At 38.8% G+C, this 16,250-nt stretch overlaps 1 protein-coding gene across 2 annotated transcripts in view; it reads right to left on the bottom strand.

Annotated features, from left to right (window-relative positions):
• Window positions 1-16,250, bottom strand: part of CFDP1 (craniofacial development protein 1) — a 150,234-nt gene that overhangs the window by 79,993 nt on the left and 53,991 nt on the right. Inside the window, exon 6 of one of the 2 annotated variants that reach the window (XM_017953572.3) lies at window positions 11,380-11,464. The exons of the other annotated variant lie outside the window; for it this stretch is intronic. Coding sequence (XP_017809061.1) covers window positions 11,380-11,464 — 85 coding nt within the window. The remainder of the gene's footprint in view (window positions 1-11,379; window positions 11,465-16,250) is intronic. 2 annotated transcript variants of the gene reach the window in all.

The following is a 16,250-nucleotide window of genomic DNA, read 5'->3' as shown; positions in this document are numbered from 1 at the left end:
CCTCCCAGGTTCAAGCGATTCTCCTGCCTTGGCCTCCTGAGTAGCTGGGATTACAGGTGCCTGCCACCATGCCCAGCTAATTTTTGTATTTTTAGTAGAGATGGGGTTTTGCCATGTTGGCCAGGCTGGTCTCGAACTCCTGACCTCAGGTGATCCATTCACCTCGGCCTTCCAAAGTGCTGGGATTACCAACATGAACTACGGCGCTCAGCCAAATTTTTTCTATTTAAAAAATAATGTAGGGGGAGGGATAGCATTAGGAGATATACCTAATGTACATGATGAGTTGATGGGTGCAGCACACTAACATGGCACATGTATACATATGTAACAAACCTGCATGTTGTGCACATGTACCCTAGAACTTAAAGTATAATAAAATAATAATAATGTGTGGCAGGGTACAGTAGCTGACGCCTGTAATCCCAGCACTTTAGGAGGCTGAGGAGAGCGGATCACCTGAGGTCAGGAGTTCGAGACCAGCCTGGCCTACATGGCAAAACCCTGTCTCTACTAAAAATACAAAAATTAGCTGGCATGGTGGTGTGTGCCTGTAATGCCAGCTACTTGGGAGGCTGAGGCACAAGAATTGCTTGAACCCAGGAGGCAGAGGCTGCAATGAGCCAAGATCCTACCACTGCACTCTAGGCTGAGTGACAAAGCAACGCTGTCTCAAAAATTTAAAAAAAGAATTAAACAAAAATTAAAGGTCCATTTGCAGAAATCAACTCACTTGCAAAAGGACTTGTTTACTACAAAATTCAGGTTGAGATCTATCTTACTTTGTTAGTTTATTCATTCATCCAATATGCCCTATATGAGCATACACTGTGCCAAATGCAGAAAAAAGCCAATTCCAGAACTGTAAAAAACAAACAATCACATGTTCATGTGGACTTCACTGTAGTGTTTCGCAGGGCTTCTTAACTCGGGAACTACTAACATTCTGAACATGACAATTTTTTGTTTTGAGGAGCTGTCCTTTGTACTGCAGGATGTTTAGCAGCATCTCAAACTTTTTACCCCCTAAATGCCAGTAGCATCCCCTGCCCTGCCCAGGTTATACAACCAGAATGTCTCTAGACGCTGCCAAATGTCCCCTAGGACAAATACAAGTTAAAACATTTTAAGTAATGTCAACATAATATGATACAACTTCATAATCAATTATATATCTCTCTAAAGATGATTAAACACTGACTAATGTCTTAAGTAAATAAAACTGTGGACATTAAAAAAATTGTGATGTCAAAGCAGACTAAGAAACTTGAATGGGGGCAGGGTTAAAAAAAAACTGAACAAAGTTCGTATATATTCATATGTTTTTAAAAAACTAATCTCTAAGCCCTTTGGTTACGCTTCGTTTGTAGTTGGGAAATTCCTGTTCTGCTAATTCAGGCTCTTTTCTGAATACAGGTTTATATATTTTAGTGCATGAAAATATTACTATAGCCTAACATTCATAGGAAGAATCTCTTGGTCTTTTTTGAGAACCTCTCAAGTGTTTTGTTACATATTAGAATAATCAGAGGAAAGAAAAGTAAGTGAATTTCAGTCTTGGTATATTCTCTTCTAACTCAAAGGTTTCATTTAGTAGGAAGAGGATGAAAATATTGATTAAATCTATATAGGTTTTTAATAGTTTTAAGTTTCATTTATTTGTTAAGTCTGCTCTCTGTTTCCTTGATGATTTCATAATTTCTTTGTCCTAATATGAACTAGTAAGTGAAGATGAACTTTGTTATTTAAAAAGGGGAAAAAGGGAAAAATTACTAATTTTCATTGTGTCCTTCCGTACCAGGAAGTGTAGTGAGACACCCTATTTCACGCTCAAAACAGCTCTATGAAGTAGGAATTACGATCCCTATTTTTTATTAAAGAATTAAGTAAAACTATTATTTTGCACCAGGCAAGCCTGTTCAAGTTAAAGGCATACATAATACTCTACCTATTTCTAAAACAGGAGCCAATAATATCCATGACAGCATTCTCTTCCCTATACTGTAAACTGGAAGAAGTCCAAAGTAATAGCTATAAGAAGGGTTTTAATCTGAAGAGTTTGACAACAAACTAAGAATCCCCAAATAATCAAAAAGAAAAACTCATCACATCTAGTGGTAACAAAATTCGGATATACATGGTTTTCGTATCTGTTCATGAATAACTCAACAATGGGCAGCAAAAACACACCCACACAATTTCAAGACTCCGGCCAGGAGTGCTGACCAGCCTCAATAAAATGTCAGCTTGCTGCCAAAGGATCCAGATCAGTGAAATTTTCCAGTTCTCTAAGGAGACAATGCAGAGTTGCCTGCAGACTGGTTCTGAAATCGAACCAGAGCTAGAACTTAAAAACAAAAAAACAGACCAGGCTCTAGGCATCAAATTTCTTCTTCCTGAAAGAATCAACAGAAAACCTAAGTGAATTACTCTAGATGTACTCAATCCAGGGTTTCGTCTGGAAGCCAATTTACTTGCTCGACTGCTTGCAAAGTTCATTCAACTGTTCCTCCCAGGTTTTGTTTCATGAGAGAAAAATAAAACCATCATCTTTTGGCAAGATGAAGTATTAACTTTTCTCGTGGTATTGCTGTCACTCACAGAGGTAAAAGAAAACGCACACACACACAAATACATACCCTTCGAATGTCTAATTTAAACCCTAAATAACCCAGAGTACATGTGAGGGAGGGGAAAATAAAAGCCTTAGCAAGGAATATTTTAGTTCCAAAATTCTAAAGGCAAACTGCTAACTGAAAAGGGAAATTAACTTTATCAACTGTAAAAGAAAAAAATTCATCATCTTCTTGTTTTAAAGGAGTTCCCGGCGTGGAAGCAGATCATACACTTGATTCCTGGTGTAGGAACTGAAACAACTCTGGCCCAGAGATAAAAGGGTGACAGTTTGCTTGACACACCTATGCTCGAGCAGCTACTCTCATCTGTCTACTTTCCCTCCTTCCCCTAAAAGCTACTTAAGTCTCGGTTTATCCAGTTACATGTGCTAAGTGAAAAGAAGGCATAACTCCCAAGCCACGTTTTTGGAAGTAACATGGTGACCCATTTCAACACTTACACACACAGATGTTAAATTGGCCAAAGTATATTTAAATAATCTCATCTCATTCACTCTTGCTAATGCTCACAGATTCATTCTCTTATTGGACTTTCTTCCCACAAAATGACTGGCCTTATACCAAGTTTTATAAACATGAAAAAGGTTGTTTTGTACTAAAAAAGAAGATAACTGCAGGAGAGGGAAGCTTTTCAAAAGAACTTTCACATAGTGGGCAATAAAAATGTCTCCAGGATAAGATACAGAACACTGGGATCTTTTTCTCTATGACTCCTGCCCACCCTCCTTCTACCTAAACTCACCGAGTATCTAATCATGAACAAAAGAGAGGCACAGTTTGAATTTCAGCTAGAGGTATACACTATATTCAAAGGGTTTGCTTCCCTAAAGACTGTATTTTTTTTTTTTTTTTTGTATGAATGGTGTCTCCCTATGTTGCCCTGGCTGGTCTGAAACTCCTGGCTATGAAACTGTATTCCGCTTTAGATATGAAGCCATTTTGTCCCTTACGAGGGAAGCCTTGACTTCCTCTACACAACTTACTCATCCTAGTTGTAATAAGCATTTTCATTTGAGAAAAAAATTCTGATAGGCATTGTATCATCTTTCTAAACATGAGGTAATCTTTATAAACATACTGCTTCTCAGAAAGAAAATGATAAATAACCTAAATGTCCCCATAGGGAGTCAGTTTTGAAAATTACAGAACTGGCCAAGCTCAGTGGCTCATGCCTGTAATCCCAGCACTTTGGGAGGCCGAGCCAGGTGGATGACCTGAGGTAAGGAGTTCAAGACCAACCTGGCCAACATGACGAAATCTCATCTCTACTAAAAATACAAAAATCAGCCAGGCGTGGTGGTGGGTGCCTACAATCCCAGCTACTTGGGAGGCTGAGACATGGGAATCGCTTGAACCTGGGAGGTGGAGGTTGCAATGAGCCGAGATCACGCCATTGCACTCCCGAGACTCTGTCTCAAAAAAATAAAATAAAATAAATTGTAGAACACTATGCTAGCCATTAACAAGAATCAGATAAATGTATAGGAAATAAGATGAAATACGTTAATATACATTTTTTTTTGTATTTTCAAGCAAAAAATACAAACTTCAGGAATATAGGCTTAGATGACTCCATTTATATAAATAAAAACACTTATATGTGAACATAAAAGTAGCTCATACAGATACACATTCATATACATAGATTACTAAATGCTTAGGGAAAGGTCTAGAACAGAGCTGTCAAATAGAAATAAAATGGGCGGGGCATAGTGGCTCACGCCTGTAGTCCCAGCATTTTGGGAGGCTGAGAAGGGAGGATCACTTGATCCCTGGAGTTTGAGACCAGCCTGGGCAACATAGTGAGACTCCATCTCTTAAAAAAAAAAAACACGGAAATAAAATGGGAGCCACATACATAGTTTAAAAATGTATTGTAGCCCTATTAAATATAAAAATAAATCAGTGAAATTATTTTTAATACATTTAACCCAATATGTCAAAAATGTTACTATTTCAACATTGTAACTGAAATAAAAATTGACTGATTTTTTCTTACTAATTCTTCAAAATTTAGTGTGTATTTACACCTATAGCACATCTCAATTCAGACCAGTCACATTTCAAGTGTTCAACAGCCACATATAGCTAGTGACTACTTTACTGAACAGTGGTGACCTTACAAAAACCCCACCAAATTATTAACTTTCATTTTGTCTTATATATCTCTGTGTTGTTTGAATTTTTAGAAGAACATGTATATATTACTTCTATGTTTCTAAAAAAAAAAAAACCTAAATGTGTCCATATATGAAAATTAATTCAAGGTAAAACAAAAACCTAAGCATCAAAGCCAGGACCATTAAAAAAAGGCAAAATCTTCTCAACTTTATAGGCAGATTTCTTAGGACACAAAAAGCACTAACTGTAAAAGACGAACTGAACATCAAAATTAAAAGCTTTGCTTATCTAAACACACCACCAAAAAAAAAAAAAAAAAAAAATAGCCAAGATAAACACTAAGAAAAAATTCACAGCATTTACATCTGACAAACTATCCCTATTCAGAATATACGAAGAACTCCTACAAACCAATAACAGAATGAAACAACCCAATAAAAATGGGTAAGACTGAAGAGTCACTTTACACATGAAAAGATGTCATTATTATTAGTTTTCAGAGGAATGCAAACTAAAATCAGAGGAGATACCATTTCACACTTACCAAAATAAAAAAGACTGACAAGGCTGGGCACGGTAGATCATGCCTGTAATAATCACAGCACTTTGGGAGGCCAAGACAGGTGGATCACCTGAGGAGGTCAGGAGTTCAAGACCAGCCTAACCAATATGATGAAAGCCCATCTCTACGAAAAATACAAAAATTAGCCAGGTGTGGTGGCATCCACCTGTAGTTCCAGCTACTCCAAGGCTGAGACAGGAGAATCATTTGAACCCGGGAAGTGGAGGCTGCAGTGAGCTGAGATCACGCCACTGCACTCCAGCCTGGGCGAGAGAGCAAAACTCCGTCTCAAAAAAAAAAAAAAAAAAAAAAAAGACTGACAACATTAAATGTGACCAAGGATATGTACGGACCAAGTAGAACCCTCATACGTCACTGGCAGAAATATAAAATGGTACAACCATCTTGGGGAACAGTTTGGCAGTTTCTTATAACATTAAGACTGAGCACTGTGGCTCATGCCTATAATCCCTACAGTTTGGGTGGCTGTGGCAGGAGGACTGCTTGAGCTAGGAGTTTGAGACCAGCCTGCAACATGGGGAGACCCCATCTCTACAAAAAAAATTAAACATTAGCCAGGCACAGTGGTGTGCACCTATAGTCCCAGCTACTCGGGAGGCTGCGGTGGGAAGATCTCTTGAGCCCTAGAGTTCGAGGCTGCAGTAAGCCATGATTATGCCACTGCATTCCAGTCTGAGTGACAGAGCAAGACCCTGTCTCAGAAAAACCAAATCAAAACCCAAACAAAAACATTAAACACATATCTACTCTATGACCTAGCAATTCCATTCCTAGGTATTTAGGTACCCAAGATAAATAAAAATATATGTCTTCAAAAAGATTTGGAAATAACCCATATGTTTATCAGCAGGATAGATGGATAAACTGTGGTATATATGAACAATAAAAATAAAAAGCAATGAACCACTGACATACACAGCAACATGATGAGTCTCAAATACATGTTCTTTCACTGTAGGTAAAAAAAATCCAGGCACAAAAAGTTTAAAAATGTATGCTTTGATTTCCATGGCGTTCTGGAAAAGCAAAACTAATCTATCATAATAAAAATCAGTAGTTGCCTGGGGCAAAGAGCATAGGGCAAAAGCAACTGGAAAGGGGCATGAAGGAACTTTCTGGGATCATGGAATCATACTATACCTTATCTTGGATAGTGGCTATGAAGTAGTAGGCAGGACAGGACTCCGGAAGCGGGGCTTGGACACCAAACCAAATTGATGACTAGCTAAAACAGGTATGGGGCAGAAGCAGCTTTCTGCAAGACACACCCACCAGTGTGCCATGTCAGTTTACCATTGCTATGATAACACCTGAGAGTTACCGCCCCTTCCCATGGCAATTACTTGATGATCCATAAGTTACAACCCTTTTCCTAGAAATTTCTGCATAAACTGTCCCTTAATCTGCATGTAATTAAAAGTAGGAACAAATATGACTGCAGAAATGCCCTGAGCTGCTACTGCTACTCTCAGCACAATGCCTATGTGGTAACCCTGCTCTGCAGGAGCAGTCAAGGAGCTATAACACTGCCGCTTCAATAAAGCTATTTTCTTCTACCACCAGCTAGCTCTTGAATTATTTCCTGAGCAAAGCCAAGACCCTCCAGGGATAAGCCCCAACTGGGGGCCTGGCTGTGCCCTGTATCAGTTATACAGATGTAGGCAATTGTGAAAACTCATTGAATTGAACACTTAAGGCCCCTGTGAAAATGAACCTACCTACTGTCATAAAAGTCAAATGCTATGGAAACCAAAAAACAGTACTTAAAGAATGCTGTTTGATACATGATGAATAGATGAATACATGAAGACTGAGAAAATATTGAAGTGTGGAGTATAATTATCATTAAAATGCTCTCCATCATTCTTCTACCACTATACTGGTGTGAGTTCACACAAATCTCTTCAATTTACTTGACCAATCACAATTAAGATGATATCCTTGTCTCTCTGAAATGCTGCTCTATTTATAACTCATCTCTTTCTCGAATATTTCCAATGAATGTCCATATAACAAGGTTTCCAGCTGAAGTAACAAAAGAAATAAAAGAAAAAGGTGGCAAAGAAGACACTAAGTGTGAGAGAAGATATGAAAAAGACTCCTTGTGTTCAAGTACAATCTAGTCAATTTAGTTCCAAAGGAAGAAAAACATGAAGTCACTAAATATGCTCCTAGTTGAAGGTCAGGGAAACCACTCAGAAAGGCCAACAGTTTGCTTCTCCACTTCTCCAGGTTCAGTCAGTTCTATTGTGTTGTCACAGGCAGTAAAAACTATAAGAAAATCCTCCAAAGCAACAAACAGGCAATTGCCCCAAACTGCCTTAGCAATAAATAGAATTTCACGCTGAGTGGCAGAATGTTTAGCTCACATTCCTGTAATGTCCCCTACATCTATTCCATGCAGCAACTTTGCTAGCAGTCACCAGCCACAGCCTGAACACTGCAGTAACAGGGTACATTATACATCAAAATCCCTTAGATACATTTTAACCTAGCATCTATGGTAGAAAACAACCAAGAGCTTCTTGTTATCCACAAGGCAACCCAAAGTTAAGTGCAGGAAAGGCTGAGGGAATACCATGTGCTTCCTTTCTGACTGGAAAACAAAGCTTCCAGGCAACATAGCAGGGTTTCTGCACACTCTGACAGGCATGTGCATTGTAAACTGCATTGCTATAGAAACAACACTTCTACAACTAGAGGACAAGTCAACCTGAAATAAAGGAAATAGCAGGAGTTGCAAAATAGGTCTTGTGGAATGAGTAAGGAACTTCTCACATGTCTCTACTTGAACTATGGCATGATTAAGCCGAAATAAAATGTCATTCCAATCATATAATAGACATTTACAGTCTGTTTCTGGGGTCAGTTACTTGCTGAACACAAGCTATGAAACCAAAACCACCCTGCTTTTAAGATGAAAACTGACAAAATACACAAAACTAAAAGGATAAGAATTAAATCTCCACAGATCAAAGTTTTAAAAAACGGTGATCATTTAAAAAAGCTATTCATTTACTCCTTAATCAAATACTATAAATTATTTGCCACGTAGCATGCTGGACACATACCAAAAAGACAAAATCTATGCCTTTAAGCTCACAGTGTAGTGATGGAGACTAGGGTGTAAACTGACGATTAGAGAGTATGGGATAGTTAGTGCTACAATAAAGGCTATTAAACAAATGCAGTTGCAAAGGGGTAGTAATTAGAGTTTTTAGATACAAGATACAGACACTGACTGGATGACAGAAAAAGAATTTATTTAAAAGATATTGGGGTAAAAGCAAAGATACTGGTCTTTCCAAGTGTCCATAGAATATACAAGACATAAAATAAATATCAATGGCCCATTAAATTAATATCAACAAATTTCAAAGAGTTGAAATCACAGAGAATGTATTCACCAACAACGTGATCAAACTAGAAAGCAACAACAGAAAGACAACAGAAAACTCTCTGAACACTTGGAAATGAAACAATACACTTCTAAATAATGCATGGGTCAAAAAGAAAGTCTCAAGGGAAGTAAAAAATAATGAACGGGATAAAATCATACATGTATCAAAAATTGTTGGACATAGCTAAAGCAGTGTGTGAGGGAAATGTGTAGTAATAAATACATACAGTGTAAAGAGGAAAAGTCTCAAATCAATTATCTAAGTTCCAACTTCAAGAACCTAGTAAAAAAAAAAGGGCAATATACAGGCAAACCAAGCAGAAGCAAGGAAATAATTATAGAAGTGAATGAAATTGAAAACAAAGACAATAGGTAAAGATCAATGAAACAAAGAGCTGGTTCTTTGAACGGATCAATAAAATCAACGAATGTCTAGCAAGACTGACCAAAAAAAAAAAAGAGAGAGAGAGAGAAGGCACAAATTACCACTATCGGAGGGAATGAAATGGGATATCACTACAGGTATCAAAAGGATAAGAGAATATTATGCAGAATTCTACCCAAATAAATTTGACAACGTAGACCAGTTCCTCAAAAATGACAAACAATAAGACACTCAATATGAAAGAGCCCTGTAACTATTAAGGAAACAATTTGTCATTTAAAAACTCCCAAAAAGGAAATCTCTAGATTAGTGATTACCAGAGGTTAAGGAGGGGGTGAGGGCAGGAGGAAAGTGTATGTAACTATAGAGAACATGAGGAATCTCAGCAGATATGAAAATGTTCTACATCTTGACTATATGTGTCAATGTCAATATCCCAGTTGTAATATTATAAGATAGTACCATAGGGGGAAACTGGGTCAAAGGTACAAGGAATCTCTGCATTATTTTATATGACTACACATGAGTATACAACCTCTCAAAATGAAAGGTTTATTTATTTGTTTTTTTTAAAGTACCCTTTAAAAAAAGGGATCGCTGGGCATAGTGACTCATGCCTGTAATCCAAGCACTTCGGGAGGACAAGATGGGCATATTACTTGAGCCCAGGAGTTTTTGAGACCAGCCTGGGCAATATGGTGGAACCCTGTGTCTACTAAAAACACAAAAATTAGACAAGCGTACAGGTACACATTGGTAGTCCCAGCTACTTAGGAAGCTGAGGCGGGAAAATTGCTTCAACTCAGGAGGTGGAGGTTGCAGTGAGCTGAGATCGAGCCACTGCACTCCAGCCTGGGCAACACAGTGAAACTCCATCTCAAAAACAAGAAAGAAAAGCTACATAGGGTATCTGCACTTAAAGCCAAAGAACTTCTATTTTAGGCAAGATGAATGCTTCAGATAACCGAAACATTTTCCAGATAAAGATCCAGAAATGCTAGATAAAATATACCAAAAATTATTTTAAGTGTATAGCTAAACTCATAAGGAAGAACGGGCAACCCCCGGGTGTTTGGATCAAAGAAGGAACTGAAAACCACAGTAGAGGACATGAGCTGATATAGTGGTTACAGCGGGCGGGTGGGGGGGGGGGAAGACAGTTTCAATAACTTCCAGTCTGGGTTTTATTTGCCACGTGATAATAAAAATGGTCTTGAGCTTACGGGCAGTAGAAAACTAGAACTAAGACTGAAAGTGGAAAGTATACCCATCCTCAATGAAAGGATCGAGTTAGAAAAAAAAAAAAAAATCATGTAACAGCCCAAGGAACAGAGAAGAAAGTGTATCTAAGCTTTGGGCTGTAGGGGGTAGGAAAAAAGGTCTCTCTTAAGAATCAGAATGATGCCGGGCGCGGTGGCTCAAGCCTGTAATCCCAGCACTTTGGGAGGCCGAGACGGGCGGATCACGAGGTCAGGAGATCGAGACCATACTGGCTAACACGGTGAAACCCCGTCTCTACTAAAAATACAAAAAACTAGCCGGGCGAGGTGGCGGGCACCTGTAGTCCCAGCTACTCGGGAGGCTGAGGCAGGAGAATGAATGGCGTGAACCCGGGAGGCGGAGCTTGCAGTGAGCTGCGATGCGGTCACTGCACTGCAGCCTGGGCGACAGAGCGAGACTCCGTCTCAAAAAAAAAAAGAATCAGAATGAAACCTTGGGCCTGCAACCCACATAGATTTGGGCTTCAAAATTATACTTTCAATTATAATATCTGAATGTTCCAGGCACTCCAAACCAAAGAATTAACATAAAAATTGGCCCAGGCAAGAGCATCTAGAAGAAGCAAATTCATCCCCACTTTTAAGAAAAACAAGTTTAACCCCAGGTCACAGAAGATCACACCACAGATAAAACCTCGCTAAAGAGTAAAAACATATTAAACATAAAAGGAAATATTGACAGTGAACTGAAGGATTTTTTTGAGAGTTAGCAAGACAGTAGCAGCTAAATCAACTAGAACTTATAGACAACAAAGATAAAATTTTTGAGCATGTGACACTATCTAAGCTAAATCTCTGCCAAATTACCCTAGCAGTGGCACGTAGAGAGAGGAAGAGTGACTACAGGCTTTATGTAAACTTAGGAAATGATTACAACAGTCCAAGCCTTTCAAAAGACTTTAGAAAATATTTTAATTACACAGCAACAGATGCTTCAGAATGTAAGACCCAGGGCCAGGAGCAATGGCCTATACCTGTAATCCCAGCACTTTCAGAGGCCAACACGGGAGGAATGCCTGAAGGCAGGAGTTGGAGATCAGCCTGGGCAACAAAGTGACCCTGTCTCAATAAAAAAAATTAAGATTAAAATAGTTTTTTTAAAAAGGAAAGAAAGAATGTAAGACCCAGAAAAAGGCAATGAGAGAGGAGATAAAATGAGAGGAGGGGGATATGAATGAATACTTAGAGACATCTTGAAAGTAGAGTTAAACTCACTGGATTGGGCAGTTAGGGGCTAGGGCGAGAGACAAGAAAGGGAAAAACTAAAGGTGACACTGAGGTTGGGACTCAACTACTATTGAGGAAAATAGTGGTACATTCTCCCTTCACCGACAATGGCAGTTTTGGCCCAGCAGATGAGAACACTAGACTGGAAAGAAGCCTCAGATTCCAGTCCAGGTTCTCTTTCTTTGGCAAGCTACTTAATTTCACAGGTTTGGTTTCTTCACTTCTGTAATACGGGAGGATTTAGGGAAAATGAGTTAAATATTGGACCAGTTGTGGATCAAGGGGTTTCAGAATAAATCGCTTGCAAGCAGCAAGAGATATGGGTCTGGAGCTCAGGAGAAAAGCAATACTGAAAGGACAGAGCAGAGAGAGAATCATCAATGTTGAAAAAATGGTTAAAGCTGCAGCAGTAGATGACTTTTTTTTTTTTTTTTGAGACGGAGTCTAGCTGTGTCGCCCAGGCTGGAGTGCAGTGGCCGGATCTCAGCTCACTGCAAGCTCTGCCTCCCGGGTCCACACCATTCTCCTGCCTCAGCCTCCCGAGTAGCTGGGACTACAGGAGCCCGCCACCTCGCCCGGCTAGTTTTTTGTATTTTTTTTAGTAGAGATGGGGTTTCACCGTGTTAGCCAGGATGGTCTCGATCTCCTGACCTCGTGATCCGCCCGTCTCGGCCTCCCAAAGTGCTGGGATTACAGGCTTGAGCCACCGCGCCCAGCCGATGACATTATTAGATGCATAAAGACAAGAGGCCTGTGAATCTTGAGAAAACCCTAAACAAATACAGAAAAGGCTCAGAGGCAATAAGGCAGGCATGGTGGTGCATGCCTGTAGTCCCAGCTACAAAGGAGGCTGAGGCAGGAAGATCATTTGAGTCAGAATGCAGAGGTTGTAGTGAGCTGAGATCTTGCCACTGCACTCCAGCCTGGGCGATGGGAGTGAAACCCTGTCTGAAAAAAGAAAAAAACAAAAGAAAAAAAAAAAGCTCAGAGGCATACCAGTCTTACCGAGAAGGGGTATTCTGAGACAGAGTACCACAATTAGATGACATACTACACTGGCACAGAGTTGTGTTCCATTTTCCATTGCCAACTAATTTCCTGAGTGATTGATAAAATATAAGCAAAATAAAAGCCTTTGTCACAAACCTTCCCTAGTATCCCTTGAAAACACTGATTTCATTATGGTGTTAAAAGTTCTTTCATTGTGGTGTTAAAAGTTCTACTCCAAAGGGTTTAAAAAATATATTCTATAAAGACAGATAGATACTTCATAATCTAAGCCTTTACACAGCTGAAATTCTGCCTGGCTTAGGCTTGCAGGATACTGTGAAATACACAGCTGACCCAAGTTAGCCCAACAGGAAAGCTGGTTTCACCACATCAAGACAGAGAAATCGAGGTCACACTGGTCCAACACAGGCTAAATCAGTGTGCCCTTCTAAAATGGTATCAAAAACTTGGATTTAGTTAACCTCATAGCGCAAACAGAAACATGGCTGAAAAGCAGACGTGATGCTTGTGGTTACTGTTCTAAAGGAAACTTCCTCCAAGTTTTGCTTTGAAGCAAATAACACTATACTAGAGACCAAGATCAAGAGCGTTTTGTACATGATATTCCTTGGACCTTCCTAATTCTCACTTCTGGCCAAACAAGTCATGTCATGCTGTATCTGACTGTAGGGAAAACTCTTCTCCTTTTGTTTCCACTTCCTACAGGCACATCATCTCACAAGCAGCTAGGACTATAGGATCTCAGTTTAAAGCAGAAGCCGATGCAAAGCATGAGTTTTTCCTGTGCATTCTCAAATTAGCAACTGTTGAAATTGTACTACATTTCAAATTCAAGGAAATGCTAATAATCAAAAGGTTATGTTTTATGGTCTTAAGCATCCAGAATTACTAGGTCTAAAGACGAGTGTTTGATTAGAATCTTCCATTTCCTCAATGATGGGAAAATATTAGCCTGGCTTTAAATTATTTCAGCTTAAATTTATCGGGGTAATAGGGTAATAGGGTTGTGGCACAATCCAAAATTCAAGTAACTGAATACAGTTAAGTGCTGGACTTCAGACTAGCCTGATTTTCAGTCCTTGACCAAAATAATTAAAACACAGCTGCTCAGCCTCTCCCAAAAGAAAAATTCCTCAATCCAAATTAAAGTATTTATCTAATATGAATCTTTCTGTACAGTTAGAACCATTCAGGAAATGGCAGCAAGTTGCCTTTATAAGAACCTTAATGAGAACATAAAAATCACTGATTGCTATGATTAGGATGAATGATATTCTTCCCTGATGTTGAAACATTTTGAAATAGTACCTTCCAACACAAAGAACCTAAGAGTGAAGCAGCACATAGCATTTGCAAAGGATCAATAAGATACAGCCCCAGCTGGGCACGGTGGCTCAAGCCTGTAATCCCAACACTTTGGGAGGCTGAGGCGAGTGGATCATGAGGTCAAGTGATTGAGACCATCCTGGTCAATACGGTGAAACGCTGTCTCTACTAAAAATACAAAAATTAGCTCGGCGTGGTGGCAGGCACCTGTAGTCCCAGATACTTGGGAGGCTGAGGCAGGAGAATTGCTTGAACCTGGGAGGTGGAGGTTGCAATGAGCCGAGATCGTGCCACTGCACTCCAGCCTGGCGAAAGAGCAAGACTCCGTCTTAAAAAAAACAAAGATACAGCCCCAAATTTGGCTCACAATTTATCTCAGTGTTTATAAAATTTAGATTTTTTTAACCTGATCTCTTAAATGGCTGAGGATTAATTAACCTTGATAATTTGATACAATATGGAAACTACCTACAGGTAATAGGCAAACCTTAATTTATTCATTCCATAACATTTGACAAATGCACAAAATAGTATTACTTTAATAAAAAGTCTGTTTTGGTAACGGTTTTCAAAAGACGAAAAATTTTGACTGGGTATGGTGGCTCACACCTGTAATCCTAGCACTTTGGGAGGCTGAGGCAGGCGGATCACCTGAGGTCAGGAGAGCAGCCTGGCCAACATGGCGAAACCACATCTCTACTAAAAATACAAAAATTAGCCGGGCGTGGTGGCACATGCCTGTAATCCCAGCTACTTGGGAAGCTAAGGCAGGAGAATTCCTTGAACCCAGGAGGCAGAGGATGCAGTGAGCCAAGATCACACCACTGCACTCCTGCCTGGGTGGGTGACAGACGAGACTCCATCTCAAAAAAAAAAAAAAAAAAAGAGGAAAAATTTTAAACCACCACACAAACCAACAGGTTATAAAGATACAGTTACTACAATTATTGTGGAGAAATGCAAATAAATACATATTGGTAATTGTATGGAAACTAGTCTTCTCACATAATACTGGCATGACTTCAAATTGCTACTGCCTATTCAGCAGCAGCTATTAGAATTTAAGATGCACATACCCAATGACCCAGCAATCCCACTTCTAAAATTCTGTCCTTCAGAAATAACAGCCTGAGAGCATGAAAAACTTACGTGTAAGAATTACCACAGAATTATCAATAACTGTAAAATTTGGAAAACTAGTAAATGTTCATCAATAAGAGAAGGGGCACTCAAATTATGGAACAGTCACAAAATGGAGTACCAGGCAGGCATAAACAAATATAGATGTTTATACTGAACCTGGAGAGATGCACAAGATAGACTGTTAGGTAAAAATATAAGTTGCAAGAAGAAACTAAATATATGTGTATATATATATACTGCAGACCAGTACAGACAGGGCAAGTCCATTTTTGTTTTAAGTATATACGAATGCAATACATATGTATGTATACAATATATATGTATATATTCTTTTTCCTGATCATTGATTTTAACTTCTTAATTTATTTTTATATAAACCTTGATAGGTATTGCAGGTACAGAGTATATAGATTAGAAATCGAATAAGGAAAATAATTTTTAAAAGATGTTCCCATGAATACTTGGAACATTTTGAATCTATTAAAGGGAATTTCATTCACATTCCTGATTCAAAGATATTATCCCAGGCCAAGCTAGCTAGTAACTGAGATAAGTATGAATGGAGAGTCTTGTGACTAACATTAATATATATGAATATAATATATTATCATAGCACAGGGAAGGATCTGCACAAAACTGATCATCAGTTAACAGCTATCAGCTTCTAGGGATAAGAATTAACAACTGGACAGGCAGAAAGGAACTTTCACTGCTTTCTCTCTGAAAAAATTTAAGTGGTGGGACTACAGGTCATTTTTACTTTCTTATTTGTAATAAAAAAAAAAAAAAATTCAAAACAACAAGAGTTTTTGTATCCCAAAGAAAAAAATGAGAGAAGAAAAATCATTTCTCATTTTCTAAGCACAACGGTAGAGTTGAAAAAAATAAATTCTAATAAAAGAAAAAAAATAGAAACTGCAGAGTACATAGAAATCTCATACCAAGAGACTAATCTAATTAGGCAAAGAAAAATGTACAACACTCTTTCACCTAATCTTAAGAATGCTGCTTAATGCTTCCTGGGATCTTGGCCAAGACCAGCTATCTTTTCAGGTGGAATTCTGCCCTCTAGTGTACACTAAAAGAAGTTAAAGTCCTATGAAACAATAATAAATTACTGTTTTAAAGTCAACCAAAA

Source organism: Papio anubis, chromosome 18 (genome assembly GCF_008728515.1).
Source record: "Papio anubis isolate 15944 chromosome 18, Panubis1.0, whole genome shotgun sequence".
In the NCBI taxonomy this organism is placed as follows: Eukaryota; Metazoa; Chordata; class Mammalia; order Primates; family Cercopithecidae; genus Papio; species Papio anubis.
This window is presented reverse-complemented; position numbering and strand designations above follow the sequence as displayed.